Below are 18,134 nucleotides of genomic sequence, written 5' to 3' on the forward strand. Positions count from 1 at the left end.
TCCGTTGGGTACCTCATAACTTAAAAAGTCAGCGCCACAAGAACATGGCATTCCAGAGCACTTTGGTGAGAGGGTATAATTGCTCTACGAAGAAACAAGAAGTTATGTTCAAGCTGCCGCAGGAGCATCTAATGAATTCCGCATAACTGTAGGAGTCTACCAAGGCCTTGCTTTATCACCACTGCTATTCATTCTTGTGATGGACTCCGTTGCGTCAGAACTGCACAGTCCAATGCCATGGACACTTCTCTATGTAAATGATGTCATTTTGGCTGCAGCGAATAAGCTTGATCTCCAGCGTCAAACAGAAGACTGAAACATTCGACTAGCACAATATGTCCAGCACCCGAACCAAAAAATGACAGAATACATGACATTACATTATCGAGAATTCGGAACCATGCATGTTGACGGTGAAGATATAGCACAAGTAGAGAAATTTAAGTGTCTTGGCTCCACAATGTCTGATGATGGCCAACTTACTGATGAAGTAAAATTCAGGATATACAAAGCTTGGCTGAATTTGGGAATGACAACGGGCACCCTTGCAACCGTCGGATGAAGGACCATTTGAAATCTAAGATCTACCAAACTGTTATCCGTCCTGTCGTTTTCTAGGGCAACGATTGATGGCCAACTAAAGAGGATGTAGAATGCGAACTAAGCATCATCGGTACGAATATGCTTAGGTGGAAGGCTGGCATAACTAGACTGGATCACATTTCAAATGCTGTTTTAGAAAACGTTTTGGCATGGCACCGATACAAAAGAAAATTGAGGAAAGGCGTGTGTGCTGATTTGGGCATGTGTTGCATGCACAGGATGATATATTGGCCGATACACAGAAAGCCGGTGAAAAGAGGCACTAGGGACGAACAAGACAGAATAGGACAGATAAAGTGCACAACGACCTGAAAGCTGTGAGACTACACACAGACATAGCCCAACACCGAACCGACAGGAGGCAATGAATCACAACACTGCACCCTGCCACCAGGCAGGAATACACTAAAGATTCAGAATAACAACAAGCAGATTGATGAATATTCTGTTATAAAAATGGGATATGATGGATATTTTACACATCCTATCATTTAACATAGTATGCCCAAATTCTCTCCCCTAAAGCCTATGTCCTATAATTATAAAGACTTATTCTCACAAAATAGTGTCTGAATGACAGAACGCTCCTGGATTTCACATTTAAGTGACTCCTATAAATGCATTATAAAGAAAATTATATAACTCAACAAAATAAAAATTTCAGGATTATCTGTGTTAAACAGGAGTGACAGTTTGACTACCCGCTGAAATTTTCGGAGTACCAGCAAGAGGGCATTCCGTCAGTGTATTCTTGCCTGAATGGAATTTGCAATTCATATTTCTGCTTACATCCATCAGAGATAGCATATGATCAAAATAACTAATTTGTTATTTTCATCCCGATCACGTCTATAAATATGAAGACCGTGGAGAAGTGGCACAGACTGATCAGTTCAGGGCCATGCAACACTTGACACTCTACAAGTCGAAGGTAACATCATAATTAAGCGGTTAGTTCAGGACCAAGTCTCTACACAAATGGAAATTTGCCTCATCACTAATTATTTAGCTCAGAGTGATATGTCTCTCCACAAATAGAAGGTAATCTCATCACTAATTGGTAAGCTCAAAGATATGTGTTTTTCCACAAGTCAGCAAATAGAAAACTTTATGAATCTTAAAACATTTTCTTATGTAATTCAGTACCAAATTGACAAGGCAATTCTTTCACACATTTTAAAAGAAGAAACTTAAGTTGCTACATGATATTTATAGACTGCTGAAATGAGAGTTAGGATAACATAGCGCTTGAGGTGAGGTATAAAACGAAGTGGGAAGCAGTAGATAAGATCCGGTCGACTGAATCCTTCAGAAGCATCTAAAATCTATGATATACGATAGATTAAACTACGTAAACAATAGACTGTCCTCTGCGTAACATACCGAGGATAAAGAATACAAACGAAAAGCTTGTTGCTTTGCTGATTTAGAGTGCCTTTGCACAAGATATATTTAGGAAGGAGAAAGCTAATTTAAACTCCATCCAAGAATAGAAATATGTATTTTTTGTGTGAAAAGTATTCATAAGCAACATTTGGTGGTCATAATACGAGATTGTACTCTAACGTAGCCTATTGTGTCCTGTTACACAACAATTACAAAGAAACAGCAGAATATGAACCTCAAATAGTTGACATATTATACCCGGAATACGGTTCTAAGTTAGAGTCCCCGATGTGTGAAGTTACGTTACCCGCCGAGGGAGCTTATCCTGCAGTCTGCAAGCATGCCAGCTGAGAGCGGCGAGGAAGTGTGACGTCACGAACCGGGGAATTCGGTCAAGGCGATATTGGGACAGCCGATAGAATGTTCGATTCTTTCCATCGTTAATTTCTTTTGAGTGAATTAAGGTGCAAAGAAATGAACAACATCGTCGTCTAGCCTAATTCTTTATGATTATGACTACCAAGTTTGAAAGAGATCTGTTAAGAATTAAGGGAGATATTAGTAGTCACAATTTTGGGGGATAGCGTATAATAGGGCAGGCATTTCACCTGTCAAGCCAGTCTGCTTTGTACCACAGTCAAGGCCGGACGGTCGGCTGTTGGTCATTCTGCTGCCGTGATGTAAGTCGCCAGTTCGACTCTCCGTTGAAAGTTTAAGTCCGCGTACTATTGAACTTTGATTCTACGACGCATCATAAGACTTAGAATATTTGCAGTATCGTTTGCGTGTGGTGATAGGAATTGCGCATAATTTGAGAAGTGAACAGGTGAGGTGTCTAACTATTTACAAGAGCAGTGTGACTCAAATTTACATTTCCTCACCAGTACGATATTACGCTACCAATTACTTAAACGTAATTTGATGTTTGTATTAAAAGAGAAGATAGGATTTGAATGAGAGTATTTAAAATTTACAGTGTTATTTAACATTGAATGCTAAAAGTGATAAAACGTTGTCGTTAGTGAAACGTCAAAACTGTCCATAAATTTTGTATTTAACCTTCACAAGTGATAAACTGTGCTAATAGTGAAACGTAAGTCAGTGTTTCAGACTCTCCAGGGGATTGAATTTGCGGTAGTAAAGTATCAATGTGCACGATTACTCTACCGAGGTGTTGGAACATTATAACGAACTAAACATTTGTGTTACGAATGGCTGATACAATTAGTTGTATTTAACAGTGCTGTCGAACTTAAGATTTATTTTAAAAGTGACCAGATTCTTGAGTGAACATAGACTCAGTAGATGAATAATCTGGCGCAGTTAACATTCCTTGATTATTACGACTGAAACTATGTTGAACCCAGGACGGCTCGAGGAAGGATAGTGTTTTCTTTTCTGCCATTATTCAATCGTTAACAGGACTAAATACACGGAACTTATTATTTTCCATTTTATTTCAAGAATGAATTCGAACTTGAATTGTGTAAGGTTTGAAAGTGGGATATCTCATTTTCTACGTTGTTATTCGGCCGATGTTCTCACATTTAACTTTGATAAAATGACATTTATTTTACGTAGTTGATACATCACAGGTTTAATTATGAGTTCAATTAATTTATTATTTAACCCAACCCAGGAGTAACGAATGTGTACGTCAAATTGTCTAGTGCAATCACAATGTGAGGACAGTTGATCGCCGCTTGTGATTTGTTAAAAATCGCCATTAACAATAGCTTTATTTGTGCAGATCAATTCTTTTTCGAGTCCATTTCGAATCCTAGTGCAGTGTTACAACAAAGACCACGAGTGCTCCTAGATCATCCAGATCTTCTAGACAGTCTAGATTTTCGAGACCTGCTCGGAAGATGGTGCCATTATGAACGAACAATGCGATCCTGCAGGTTACCAGGACCGTTTCAATCCCAGGAGAAATACTCATTGTATTGAGGTGATGTTAAATTCTGATTTCATTTTATGAATAAACTTTTGAACAAAAATAAAACATTCCATTATAATAATTTTACTTCCCTCTCCTCTGTAACAAATCAGATAGAGACCGGACACTCTGTGTCGAGTCTCGTGTTCAGCTAGCCGTCGAAATCAACTTTTACTGTTACAATATATGGGCGATCTTCAGTTGTGTCATGGTTCTACTCTGACTAATGAGAGAGTGTAAGCTGGTACTGGGTAGTTCTGAGGACTGAAATGAATATTTCCTGCCACTAGTTGTGAATGTACAGTAGGAACAATTCAATGCATAACATAACAGTCGAGAAGACTAAAACCACCAAAAGAATCAAACAAACGTATCAGAATCTTTTGTTTCCATTACTAATCTGGTTAGAAGTCAAACCTTAGGCTATGACTAGCCATTGCACGACCTGCCGATACAATGGCTTGGTTAAGAGCACCAATCCGAGATTATACAATCATTTCACAGATATTATTAAAGATCGTTTCACACGGTAACCGACAAAGGTGTGAGAGCAAAAAATTAATTAGCAAATAGTCCAATGGCTCACCTAATGTTCAAAAAACACTACTGCAAGAAATGTTTGAAAACAGGATATACACTTGTGGTACATTGCAATGTCAGTGAGCAATATTACAAAATTACATCATTACATCATTATTTACTTGCTTTTACTTGAAGAATTCGGAATTTTAGGCAACCTGTAGAAATTTAAATCTTCACTTGTAGCTGTCCATTTTATTAGTTTATACTAATTGTGTAAATGTGTTTGCAATGAACACCCTACGAGGACTTGACTGACAATGAGCACTAAAACGAAAAGTGGAAATTGGTGACAATCAGCAAGTGTGACCACAACACTCGATGAAACAAAGTCAATACCACAATTTTTTATGCTTACAACAATGTGGAAATTTTCTTTGAAAACTACGATATCTAAGATGCAGCACTAATGATCTGAACATTTCATGTCAACAACACATTATCTGCTTTAACATCCACAAATGGAGGAATCTGACTTAACACACAAAAGACCAGAAAAGGTCACAAAAAAGAATCTAACCAAATAAATAAATTTAAAATGATATTCTTTGAGTTATCACACTACTTAACTCAACCATTTTATCGATTATCCTAATAAAGTTAGTTTGAAATTATTACGTTGTTTGCAATGTACATAAAACTTTAAAATTTTGAATTTTTAGTTTTAGTTTATAATCTACAAACATGGCTTCTTCTGTGTGTCACTGTTTGTACGAACGTACAAAATTACTGAGAATATCTGGAGGTAATAGTTGCAGATGGCATTTCATACGATGACAATGTGATGAACAAACGATGCAGTGACAGTGAAAGAAAACCAATTTTTCATTGTTCCTTAAAGGTATTGTAAACAAAAACACTTCAAAAATATCGAGCTTTACCGGAGATTCCTTTTGTAGACATATAGTCAAAAAACTACATGACAGAACATTAAATATGATCTTAAAGTTTCTAAATTTTTGAGACAATTTGAACCAATAGAATTTTAAAATATTACTGTTTAAATATAACCTCGTAAAGAAGGTATTAAATGGATGAAAATGGCCAGATTTGGATATAAACCAACCACTAATGAACACCAGTGTGAATAGGTGAAAAATACTCCATATTGCATAGGATTCTTAGTGTATTTACTTTGTTTCTTCTTTGATGTACGGCAATAACTGATCATCAGTATGTTCTTCTATGAATACTTCCTCCTTAATATCATCGGAAGGCTGTAAGTAAAAATTAAGAACAGTAGAATAAAGAAGTATGGGGATAAAAATATATAGGCCTAAACAAGAAACAGCTGAGAAAATATATTTCATAGTGGCACAAGAAGAGTACAAATAACTTACCTCCCATTTTAAAAATAATAGAATGGAAATGAACAATCAAAAATCATTTTAAATGAAAAAGAGGTGGCAAATGGTACACAAAAATACGTTATCAATCACTAAATATTAAATGAGGAGAGAAGAACACAAATTCATGAAATACAGTATTATACAATTTACACTTTTTCCTATTAAACACACAGCTCGTCCTTAATAAATTTATATTATTGACGAATTTCTACTCATATTATCTTCTGTGCTTAAAAACAGAGTCATCTCAAATAGAACATCTGGAATTACTTCAAATCATACTACACAACTGCTATTACATTAAAATTTACTTTGGGGCTGATGACCTTAGATGTTAGGCCCCTTTAAACAACAACAATCATCATCATAATCATCATCATCATCACCACCACCACCACCAACAAAATTTACATTCCAGGTATTTATTTAATATTTTACCCTTTTTGGGACCTAACTTGCAGAACGACCTGCTGCGTCTTAACCCAAGTACCTTTTACCACCATTTTCCGGACAATTGATAAGAGAGATAAAAACTTGAAAAGGAACACACAGTAGGATAGCAGTAGACAATATAGCATAGAAAAGGAGGACCATTTCTGAAAATGTAAATTTAAAACTGCCTACATATTGGTGAATATTCAGCAGAATATATGTACACATAAATGTGGGGATGGAAACGCAGCAACTCCAGAATAGGGAATTTAATGCATTTGGGCTTTAAGCCCCTAATTTCCAACTTTACAATATTGCCAATTAGTGCTTACGTAGACCAGGAGAGAAATCTCCCAAAACAGAGCACCTTGCTCCAACTGATACAAATTTTACAGCCTTCCAGAGGCACTCCTCAATGTTACAGTATTATTGGCACTCTCAGAAAAGAGTTTGCAAGCTCTCCAACTTTACCCATGAGACTGCGCTCCCAATTCCTTACAGCCCACTCAAAGCAACATTATACAAAAAAATCTTACTAAATGCTGGCCTCTCTAGACCCCATTTACAATTATACAATTTTGTACACAGGGTTATTTATTACCCAAGCCACTGGGCCTTCATGGACAGAAGAACAGGTTAAATTACTGGCCCGAACACAAAATGCATGGAGGCGTACACTTCCGCTCCACGAAAATTAAGTATAAAATACTAATTGGGCTCATGGCCCGATGCTGCAAGGGCTAATCCGAAGCTACTGAGGTGACTAGAGTGAAGGTTAATTTAACGCTTTACAGAAAAGAGAAACATTTACATAATCGTAGTCACCTCAAACTAAATTGAAGGGGAACTCAAGAGGGTAACGCACTCTCTATCCCCGATTTACAATTAAAGTCTTTATGAAATTTTACATTGGCCGAAATAAAGTTTACAATTTAGAAAACAGGAGGTTACATAGTTAGAAATTCGAACCTTCCCCTCGTGTAAGTCTGCAGAGGTAGCTACAGAGATATAAAACTGATGGCCATTACCTGGGCTGGTGAACTGCCTGGCAAAGAATGTGGCGCCCGCCTCATGTCTTAACACACACACTCAGAATTCGACGATCAATAAGACAACGTCGCTTGAAAGGCCACAGCTTATATACCGGAGGAGTTTGATCGAGAGGATTCTGGACTAAATCCGAACACACTCTCACAAATTCAAAGGGTACAAGAAACCTTTAATTGCTTTAAAAATCATTACAGAAAATTCGTGATTAGCCAGATTAAAAAACTTGCAGAATGCGAAAGAAGTATTGCAAACTTTGAAATAACAAAATAACTGAACATCAATTTAGATGAGAAAACATAAGAACTCCAAACAACTTTAAATCACTAATTATTTTACCTTGCACCAGAGTGCATTACCTCCGTTTTACGTGACGACATCTATGGGGAAAAGTTTAAACGTCTTTACGAAAATCAAAACAAAACAAACAATTGCAGTCAGTTTAGGCAACTTCAAAATTACACATTACCCAATAATTCAATGGTGATATCTTCTGGTCAATGTCCCAACTTCAAGCCGTAGCTGTTTCACGTTTTGTTTGATAGACAGAGTTCCTTAAGGCACTTCTCTTAAATATGCGGGGATAAGGTGTACCTTCCGGTACAGACCTCCCCCACCCCACCCCCAAAGGTCCTTCCTTGGGGTGACACAGAAGAAATTTGAAAGAAGAAAATATTCAAATTGAAGTTTTATAGATGCCGAAAGATTTGTTGCTGTAAGTTCTTTTCGGAGGGAAAAATGTTTGTGAAACTAGTTAGGAAGTCTATGATATGCCAATTCAGTCTGACGGCAAGACCGGACGCCGCTGCCGATACCGAGGTGAGGTCGCCCGGATCCCCCAAATAACCTTAGATACACCTCTCCCGTTACTATGAGAGGGGTTGTCGTGGTGATGGTCGTCGCAGATCAGATATAAATGAGCAGTCCCCAGATAAGTTGGCAGTAGTGTTACCGCACCTCAGCCCTTGCCGGAAAGATGGAGCTCCAGCGCACCGTTCAGAAGGAGGCTTCACTAGAGTGGAGCGGTATCGCTCGCCGGTGTTGAGACACGGCCGCCGATGGCTGAGGAGGTACTGAAACAATAATATCTGGGCGACAGGGATTGTTTTGTTGGAGTTTTAAAAGTACAATAATTATTTGTAGGAGGCAGGGGGGTGGGCGGCCTTGTGACAGCAATGCGTGGATGAAAGAGACGGAGGCTTGGTAATGGCCACCAGGTACTAGCTAAGAGAAAAATTTCTCTGAGGGGAAGGTTTTACAACAGTACACAAAATACCTACTTATAATAATAGGGGCAGACGTCCACCTTATTTCCACTCAGTATACTTTAAGATGGACGACAATTCTGAAAAGAAAGATAACCTTCGACTCCTGCCAAAATTTAGTAGCTAATGGTAAACAGCAATGAATTTACACTGTTTTCACCTGAGAAACGTGAACCCTAAATATCCTTTCCATGGCTGGGTTACTGACCAATAATGTAACCGGTGTTAGAATATCTAGAATGAAGCACGGCCCATGGAATCTGGGAATAGGCTTGCCCGCAGGAAAAATAATTTTAACCATGACCTGATGTCCGACCTTTAAATTGGTGGGCCTCCGTCCACGATCATATCTTTCCCTAACCTTTTCGTGGGAAGACTCTAGGTTGCTTTTAGCCTTCTTCCAAACATTTCTAATATTATCGGGATCTATTGTCTCTGGTAATATGTCGTTAAGTGACCAAAGATTAGAGCGCGGCGTGTTAGGAACAACCTTCAACATGAGAGATGCTGGAGTGAACTTATATGACTCATGAACCGCCGAATTTAGAGCAAAAGCTAACCAATGCAGGGAAGTATTCCACCTGGAATGATCCTCATCATGGAGTGCAATTAAGGCAGAGAGGAGATTACGTCTGACCCACTGAGCCGGAAACGGTTGAGGGTAATAAGCTGAGGTGGTCGTTACGTGTGAGATAGACAGGTCAAAACAAAATTTGCGGAATAAGTTAGATGTGAAAGCCTTAGCATTATTAGAAACAATATATTTACAAGGGCCAAAAGAAACAAATATAGTATTCAGACAAGAAATAGTAGACTGAGCGGTAGCCAGCTTATTCGGAAACAACCAAGAAAATCTCGTGAAACCATCAACACACACCAGAATACATTTATTTGCGTTGCCTTTGGATTGTGCGAAAGGTCCGACGTCGTCTATATATAGACGTTCAATGGGGCAAGACGCTTGATGAGATGACAATAGCCCTAGCTTAGAGGACTATGCGGGCTTACTAAGGAAACAAAATTTACAAGCTTTTACCGTTTCTCTAATTTCACCCTCCATGCCTTTCCAAATAAACATCTCTCGGATATTTTTCCCAAGTTTTGAAGATGCCTAAATGCCCCCTAATAAGGTCCCATGATAGTACTTGAAGATCCTAGGTACGACCACAGCTGGAACCACTACTTTCATCTTTTGGTCGTGCCTCGAAGGGCAATACAAAACCCCGTTTCTCAACCCATAAGGGACCACATAATCCCCAGAAGAAAGATTTTCCATTATAGGAGCCAGCACAGGATCTTTTTTCAATATTCCGAAATAACATAGGGGCATGAGTTAAAATAGCATTAATCCCCGTATGTATGGGCGTGGGGAGAGAAGACCTATCTTCCTGTTCGGTCGTCTCTACTTCGTGAGAAAACATGCGGCTTAGGCCATCCGCAACTATATTTTCAGATCATCTAATATGCCTCACATCAAATTGGAAAGCAGAAATCCTGAGGGCCCAGCGGGTTATACGACCAGTACGACGAGGCCTACCTAACACCCAACTTAAGGCTCGGTTATACGTTTCTAGGTCGACTTTGACATGTTCCAGATAGAGGCGGAACTTCTCTAAAGCAAACAAAACTGCCTAACCATCAAGTTCATGCACGGAATATTTGGCCTCTTGAGCCGAGAAGGTCCGAGAAGCATAGGCGATGGGTCATCTTCCGAGTTCTGTTTCGTGAAGGAGGACAGCAGCCACTCCGATGATGAGGCGTCTGTTTGGACAATGAATTTCTTCGAGAAATCTGGTATTGCTAATACAGGGGAGTTACAAAGAGCTAATTTCAGATCATCAAAAGCGGCTTGCTGAGACGGTCCCCATTCAAATTTGACGCCTTTCCTACGGAGTAAGTTCAAGGGCGCCGCTCTTTTAGCGAAGTTAGGAATACATTTCCTGAACAAATTCACCATACCTATAAACCTAGCAATGCCATTGATGTCCTTAGGAGGTTTGAAATCACGAATAGCCTGTGTTATTGAATGATCGATGGAAAAACCATCAGGCGACACAATATGCCCTAAGAACGACATCGAAGGTTTAGCAAAAGCTACCTTAGACAACTTCACGGTCAACCCAGCCGTACGAAGGCGATTGAGTACTTCCTTTAGATGATCTAGGTGTTCTTCAAAGGTCTCAGAAAATACAGCAACATCATCGAGGTAGTGAAACAGGTATTCAAATCTGATATCCCAGAATCCTATCTAGCAGTCTAGTAAGAACTGCTGCTCCCGTGGGGATCCCGAAAGGCACGCGATTGTACTCATACAAGTTCCAATCCGTGGCAAAATATGTTAGATGTTTTGATTCTTCAGCTAGAGGTATCTGGTTGTACGCCTGATTAAGATCAAGGATGATAAAGAACTTGGCTTTCCGAAACCATGAAAAACAAGAGTGAAGATCAGGAAGGGGCCCAGATCGTAACACCACTTTACGGTTCAAAGCCATGTAGTCAATGACAGGCCTGAAGCCACCTTGCGATTTCGGCACAAGAAAAATGGGCGAAGAATACGCCGACTTAGAAGGTCGAATTTTACCATCCTTTAGCACCTGATCGATGACTTACTTAAGAGCCTTCATTTTAGGTTGAGATAGCCTATAAGGCGGAAACTTAACTGGAATCGAATCCGTGATCTCAATCTTATATTCGATAAGGTTAGTAACACCAGGAGTATCCGAAAATATATCGGCAAAGGACTGACACAACTTACGAATACTTACAGCCTGCTCTTCTGGTAGATGTCTAAGATCTAACGACATCTCATCCCGGGTAGGCGAAACAGAAGAACATGATGCACAATTCATTTTAAAAGAGGAATCTTACAATTATTAGCAAATTTGAAGGTGCACGACTTGCTCTGAATGTCGAGCACCAGACCAGTATAAGACATGAAATTGGCCCCCAAAATTACAAGGCAAGACAAGTGTTTAGCAACAAATAATTTTATTCTCCAGGTAAATTTTGAAATACGAATTTTAGCAAAAATGAAACATAAAATGTCTTATCGAGAAGAGTTAGCCGAAACACATTTAACAGAAGACGAACAATAATCAGGAAACTTACTAACAGTTTTCAATTTTGAGTACCATTCTCCCGAAATTATGGAACACACACTCCCTGAGTCTAATAGAGCGGTAATGGGTTCATTATTTGCTTCAATTCTAAGGAATGGCACAAATGCAGGGGTCTCTGCCGCAATTCTGAGACATTATCTGGGGCCTTCAAATGATACATTAGAAATAATTTCACCCTTACTAGAGATTGTACTGGGTTAAACAGGGGCTGAGCCTCCGGAAGATTAACATACTGACTCAGCCGACGACACTAGTCATTTCCTAATATCACAGTTCGCTGAGGTTGCACCAGAAGTTGAGCACGAGGGGGTGCTAAAGACATTAGTGCAATTCTTGGCGAGGTGAGTAAACGAGCCACTTTTAAAGCAACCTTGAGATGACCCTGCTCCATTGTTTGTCCCACTCGGTTTTATCAATGGGCATTTACTTCGAAGATGTTCCGTTGACCCACAAGCATAACATTTGAGGGTGGTGAAAGTTCGGCGATGTGGAGGCCGATTACTCTTAGAAGACGGAGGGGGCTCCTTCGCAATTCGTAAGGTGTCGGCATACCATACTCCTTCAGCTGATACAGCCATAGCCTCTAACACTGAAAAGGTTTGAGGACGAGACGCGAAACATAGGTAACACCTATAGGGTGGAGAGATACCTTCAACAATAGTTTGCACTATTTGGTCTTCGGAAAAACGCAGAGCGAACACCCGGGTATAAAACATGATATCTTGGATGAAGTCCGCAAGATTTTCATCCAATCGTTGTACCCTAAAATATAACTTTTGGATTAATGATGACATGGCTCAGGCCGGAATGAAATTTACCAGGAGGTGGGCACGGAATTCTTCTATGGATGATCTAACAGCTATAGGTTTAACTATTTTGTCCAAAAGGACGCCTACGGAATATGGATGCATAATATGAAGTGTTCGAGAATGCAATAGGGAGAACACTAGTGCGTGATCTTGAAATTCTACCAAGAATTTTAGGAAATAAATTACTTCATTAGTTGAGTTGGCAGAGAATTTTGAAATGCCCTTCAGCAACATAGCCAATGGATGAGGCAGACTACTGAAACCGGGTGACACGACTGGTGACGGCATAGAAGGTTGAGAGTTCTCTAACACAGCATTATTTAAAAACTAAGGTGGAATTTGTCTAGGATGACCAGACTCAGTTTCCAATGGGGCAGAAGTTTGTTGAGTTGCCACAGATTTCCTACTTTCTACACCTTTACAAGAATCCTTCTCAGTAGCCAAGTACATTAAAGGGACTTGGCCGGTTTTGGGAGCAGCTGCCCCAGTCAACAATTGACTAACTCCATTAGACATATCCGGGGGATGTTCAACCAGATTACTAGCCCCCTTAGCATGATTCTCATTTAATATGAGAGACAATAGGTCCCTAGCCCTGTTATAGAAATGGAACAGTCTAGCCTGGACTCTCTTAAGTCGATTAGCAGATGAATCACTTACATCAAAAAACTCACTACAGACACTAGCTCAGTGGTATTGTATGTGATGGTGGATAGAGCCTCATCGAAATCTTTTTCACCAAAGACTGAGATGGAAATAGGAAATTCCAATGACTCCTTGACCTTGGCAATATCTGCCACAACCGTGCCTCTAACCGTGGACCTTTCTAATGAGTAACTCATAAATCAATTCCTCCTTGTGCAAGTACCCGAGAGCAAGGACTTCGTGACGACCTGATGTTGAAAGAAAGGTTAACAATATGGAAAAATTTCCAGCAACCGAGAAAATTCTTAGAGGTCAGAGATGATCGTACGTTTAGCTGACAAAAAGGACTTAATCTAGATCCATTCAACCACACACTGCTACCACTTGTTAATGGGTTTTTGTGGATCACAGACAGGTGAAAGAAGGGGTGGGCTGAATGGGTATATCATTTTTATATTTTAAAATAATAAAGGATATATTTCTTTTCAAAAATCAAACTTAACAACAATCTATCAGCTACAATGACAGTTTTGATAAAAAGTAGAAATGCCAGAATAGGGAATTTAACAGATTTGGGGTTCAAGCCCCTAATTTCCAACTTTACAATATCGCCAATTAACTTTTACATAGACCAGGAGAGAAATCTCCCAAAACAGAGCTCCTTGCTCCAACTGATACAAATTTTACAGCCTTCTAGGGGCACCCCTCAATGTTACAGTAATATTAGCACTATCTGAAAAGAGCTTACATGCTCTCCAACTTTAACCAAGGAGACTGCGCTCCCAATTTGTTACAGCCCACTCAAGGCAACATTATACCAGAAATCTTACAATATTCTGGCCTCTCTAGGTCCAACCTACAACTTCACAATTTTGTACACAGGGTTATTTATTACCCAAACAACTGGGCCTTCATCGAAAGAAGAACAGGTTAAATTACTGGCCCGAACACTAAAATGAATGGAGGTGTACACTTGCACTCCAAGAAAATTACGTATAAAACACTAATTGGGCTCACGGCCTGATGCTGCAAGGGCTAACCCCAAGCTACTGAGATGACTTGAACGAATGTTAATTTAATGCTGTACAGAAAAGAGATGCAGTTACAAAATCGTAGTCACCTGACTGCCATGGCGTTTCATCCCTCCTGCAGCACCACACTTTGGTGGAATCTGGGAAGCAGCTGTCAAGAATCTAATATATTACCAAAGAAGAGTGATGGAATCTTATCGCTTCACGAACGAAAAATGGACCACTCTTAGATGACATATTCACATCCTCTCCCCAAATATATTTAGATGTGTTGTAATAGTGTAAATTGTCATTTGTAAAGTTACAACACGTTTCCTCATTTTTATAACAAACATGTTTCTCTAAGTAAAACTCTGACTAGAGTAAGCAAGATCCTGATATTTATAATTTAGGCATGACATCACTGCTGATGATCCCCATGCAATGGACAAAACATGTCCCGTTAAATTAGTATGACAAGATGTAAATCTTAATTTTCAGAATCCAATGTGTATTGAATAGGTGGATCTCAATAAACTTTTGTAACATCGTTGAATTAATGTACATTTCAATATGGACCAGTCATGAGATTTGTAACATATTGTAACTGTAACATATTCGTATTGAGTTGAACCCTGTACATAAATGTCATATTAATGTTGTATAGGAAACTACCAACTCATATTATGACTATAAATCCAAGCATAGACCAAGAAGGCAATCTTCTTGTTGGTGGAAGACTGCACAATACTCCAATACTAGTGGAATGGAAACATTAGAAATTCTCTATCATATCACCTCATAAATATAATTATGATCGCAGGACACCTTCAACTACATTATGCTGGCACACAACTTTCTGAGAGACAAGTTTAGGATCTCATCAGCAAGGAGGATGGAAATAAGCCACACTCATGCACATCTCAAGCGTTATAAATTGAATGCAGATACCTTAGAACTATTAGTGCAACATACACAAATGGTGCATGTAATGCCAATGTAACCATTCCTTAAAACTAGCATAGACTATGGTGGTCCAATTCACATAAAAAATGGTGTGAGATTGAACAAGACCAGACTGTCTAACTACCAAGGCTGCCTACATAGACATGATACCTGATCTCACCACAACAACATTTCTCTCTTATCGACATAGTTCTCATAGAGGTCAACCCCTTACCATTTATAGTAATAATGGCATGAACCACTTCAGAGCAGCTAAAGAAATCAAGGACTTTCTGCAAAACAACCCACAGAAAACCAACTCTTCACACAACTGCTGGCATGGGACTGACATGGCATTTCATCCCTCATGTAGCATCACACTTTGGTGGAATCTGCAAAGCAGCTGTCATGGGTCTGATACAGCACCTCAAATGCGTGCTCAATTCGTATCACTTAACCAACAAAGAATGGACCACTCTTACAACACATACTCACAAAAAATGATTTAGAAATGTTGTAACACTTGTAATTGGTTAAAAGATCTTTTTTCATTTGATTAATTTGATTGTACATATGAAAACAGTTCATACAATTTAGTCTTTATACCTACGGCTGCTTCCTTCCAAATTTTATGCGAGATGGCCCCAATTCCATTCCTGGTAGTATATCTTCTGATTTTGGCTAGAAAATGTTTCTCACTTTATATTTTGTTCTCAGTCGCATCCTTTCTCTGACATCACGAGTGCGCAAGAATAGTAACACCATCCCCAGTACAGCCTTTGGTTATAACGATCCTCTGCTGTTAGTGAAATTTTGAAAGGAATGCTGAGTATGAATTGGAAAGGAATGGAGCTGGAACACAGCAATACCCCAGTTTACCTTGGTGTTACCCTTTATCAATTGCTGACCTTCACCACACACTACACGAAACTGAAGGCAAACGTTTCATCACAAAACTTCCTACTGAATATGGTAACAACTGGTTCTGGATGGGGTGCCCATCCCCAGACAGTAAGGACAACTGCTCTAGCACTCTGCTACTCTGCTGCTGAATATGCTTATCCAGTGTGATATAAGTCAGCTCACACAAAGAGTCGATATTGCCTTGAATGAAACCTGCAGGCTAATTGCAGGCTGTTTAAAACCAACACCCATACAGAAATTGTATTCACTTGCAGGTATAGCCCCTCATGATATTAGATATTAGGTGGCCACTAATATCGAGAGATGAAAGGTATGCAGAATCTCAGCCCATCCTCTTCATGAACATCAGCCATTACCAACTCGACTGATGCTGTGTATACAATTACTTACCCCGTCGACCTTTCTGGTGTTAGTGCACGCGTTCATGAACGTGCCATTTGATGATAATTTTCGCTGTTTTCGGTACCTTTCATATTTCTCTAAATTTAAGTTACATGCTGTTCTTACCTTAATTACTTTTTTCTATCTGGCTACTTTTCGTTGATTGCTTACAAGTTTCCTTCGACGTGCACTCATGTTACCGGTTGAACGAACTCTGTTCACGTATTTTCCTTCACTTTGCGCTGCCCTACGTCATTCCTTCTTGGTTTCTGATTGGTTGCAGCACCTTAACATGAGTGCTTACGTCACTGGCAACTTTTCTCTTGATTGGTACCGAAAGTGTATCCTTCCGCGCTTTCTTGTTCCTTTATTGATTCTTTTCGTTATTTGCATTTAGTATTTATTATATTTATTAATTGTAAATTTTAAGGATATTCTTTCTGGGTTCCCCTTTTCTTAATGTTTGGTTATTTTTTGTTAAGATTTCCATGCACAGTTTGTAAATTACTTTTGTTAGTTTTCCAGTACTATGTTGCGTAGCATCTGGAATCTTCCTTTGTGCTATTTAAGTGACATGCCTGCCTGTATGCTTCGCCTTATCATTCCGGATTTGGCCGGAATCGCCGCCTGGTGTTCCGCAGCAGTTACTGTGCTGTACCTTCTTGAGAAACATATTCGCTGCACGCATATGTAATAGCAACTTCTCTTCAGCGTGCATCTTAGCTACAGTCAACTCGAGGTTGTTTACCTCGCCTTCATCGCTCAGGTCTGGTTTGCTCTAAGCATGTTAGCCAGCCAGCTGCACCGACGTGGCCTTGTCGGCCTCGTACTTTTCATTTGAACATGATAACACCGGCTTAGGCATGGTCTTCGCACCGGTATCTATTCAATTATTTTTTAATGACTGGTTTTACCTAATTTGTGTCTATGGACTTGTTTTACCCAGATGTCGGCTGGTTCGTCTGCAAACTCATTTACTATAGTTCCTAAACGAATAATGAAGATACTAGACAAAAGGTCCCCTTTTTTCTGAACTTATTACTCCCCGGTGGAGACTTGTGTGTTAAGACTCAATTTCAGTACTGTTGCGCTACACCGTAAATTTTCTCAAAATTCCTATCTTTAACCTTGTTGTTTTGATAGCTTTACTTTTCAAGTATTTATAATTATTCCACTTATTTGGTCTGGTTTCTTAACCAGCCTTCAACGTAAATTAATTATTTGGAGATTGTAATCTCATTTCACAGCTATCGTAAGACACAGTCTTACCTATTTGTTCTTGTTTGCACAGCCTGTGGCAACTTTTAGCTCAAGGCCAAGTGCTGAAATATAATATATTAATCATTGTTAGAATTTTCCATATTTTCTTGTTATTTCTACATTATTTATTTAATAAACATTGTAACTGTTGATTTCCTTTCTTATTTCCCGAGAAACCCTGGAAACACCCCTCCGGCTTTCCACTGTTTTCTCCATATGGTGCCGAAACCCGGGATCAGGAGATTTTTTTCCCTATTTTGCACTAATTTTGATTCCTACTGTTTCAGAAGATTGTTTTTAAGTCACTTCATACTGGTTACTGATGCAGCCTGCAGTTGCCCCAGTTAACTCGGATGCCAGCATGCCGCCCGAGGACAAGCTGATACGAGCTCGCGCTGCCTACAAGGGGCAGCTAAGCCTGTTTCGTAAGTTCCTTTCCAG

The 18,134-nt window shown here is 39.4% G+C and overlaps 1 protein-coding gene across 1 annotated transcript in view; it reads right to left on the reverse strand.

Moving 5' to 3' along the window:
* Positions 1-18,134, reverse strand: part of LOC137503073 (uncharacterized) — a 49,707-nt gene that overhangs the window by 8,558 nt on the left and 23,015 nt on the right. The window contains exon 4 of the mRNA XM_068230506.1: positions 5,642-5,724. Coding sequence (XP_068086607.1) covers positions 5,642-5,724 — 83 coding nt within the window. The remainder of the gene's footprint in view (positions 1-5,641; positions 5,725-18,134) is intronic.

This window comes from Anabrus simplex, chromosome X (assembly GCF_040414725.1).
Source record: "Anabrus simplex isolate iqAnaSimp1 chromosome X, ASM4041472v1, whole genome shotgun sequence".
Classification (NCBI taxonomy): domain Eukaryota; kingdom Metazoa; phylum Arthropoda; class Insecta; order Orthoptera; family Tettigoniidae; genus Anabrus; species Anabrus simplex.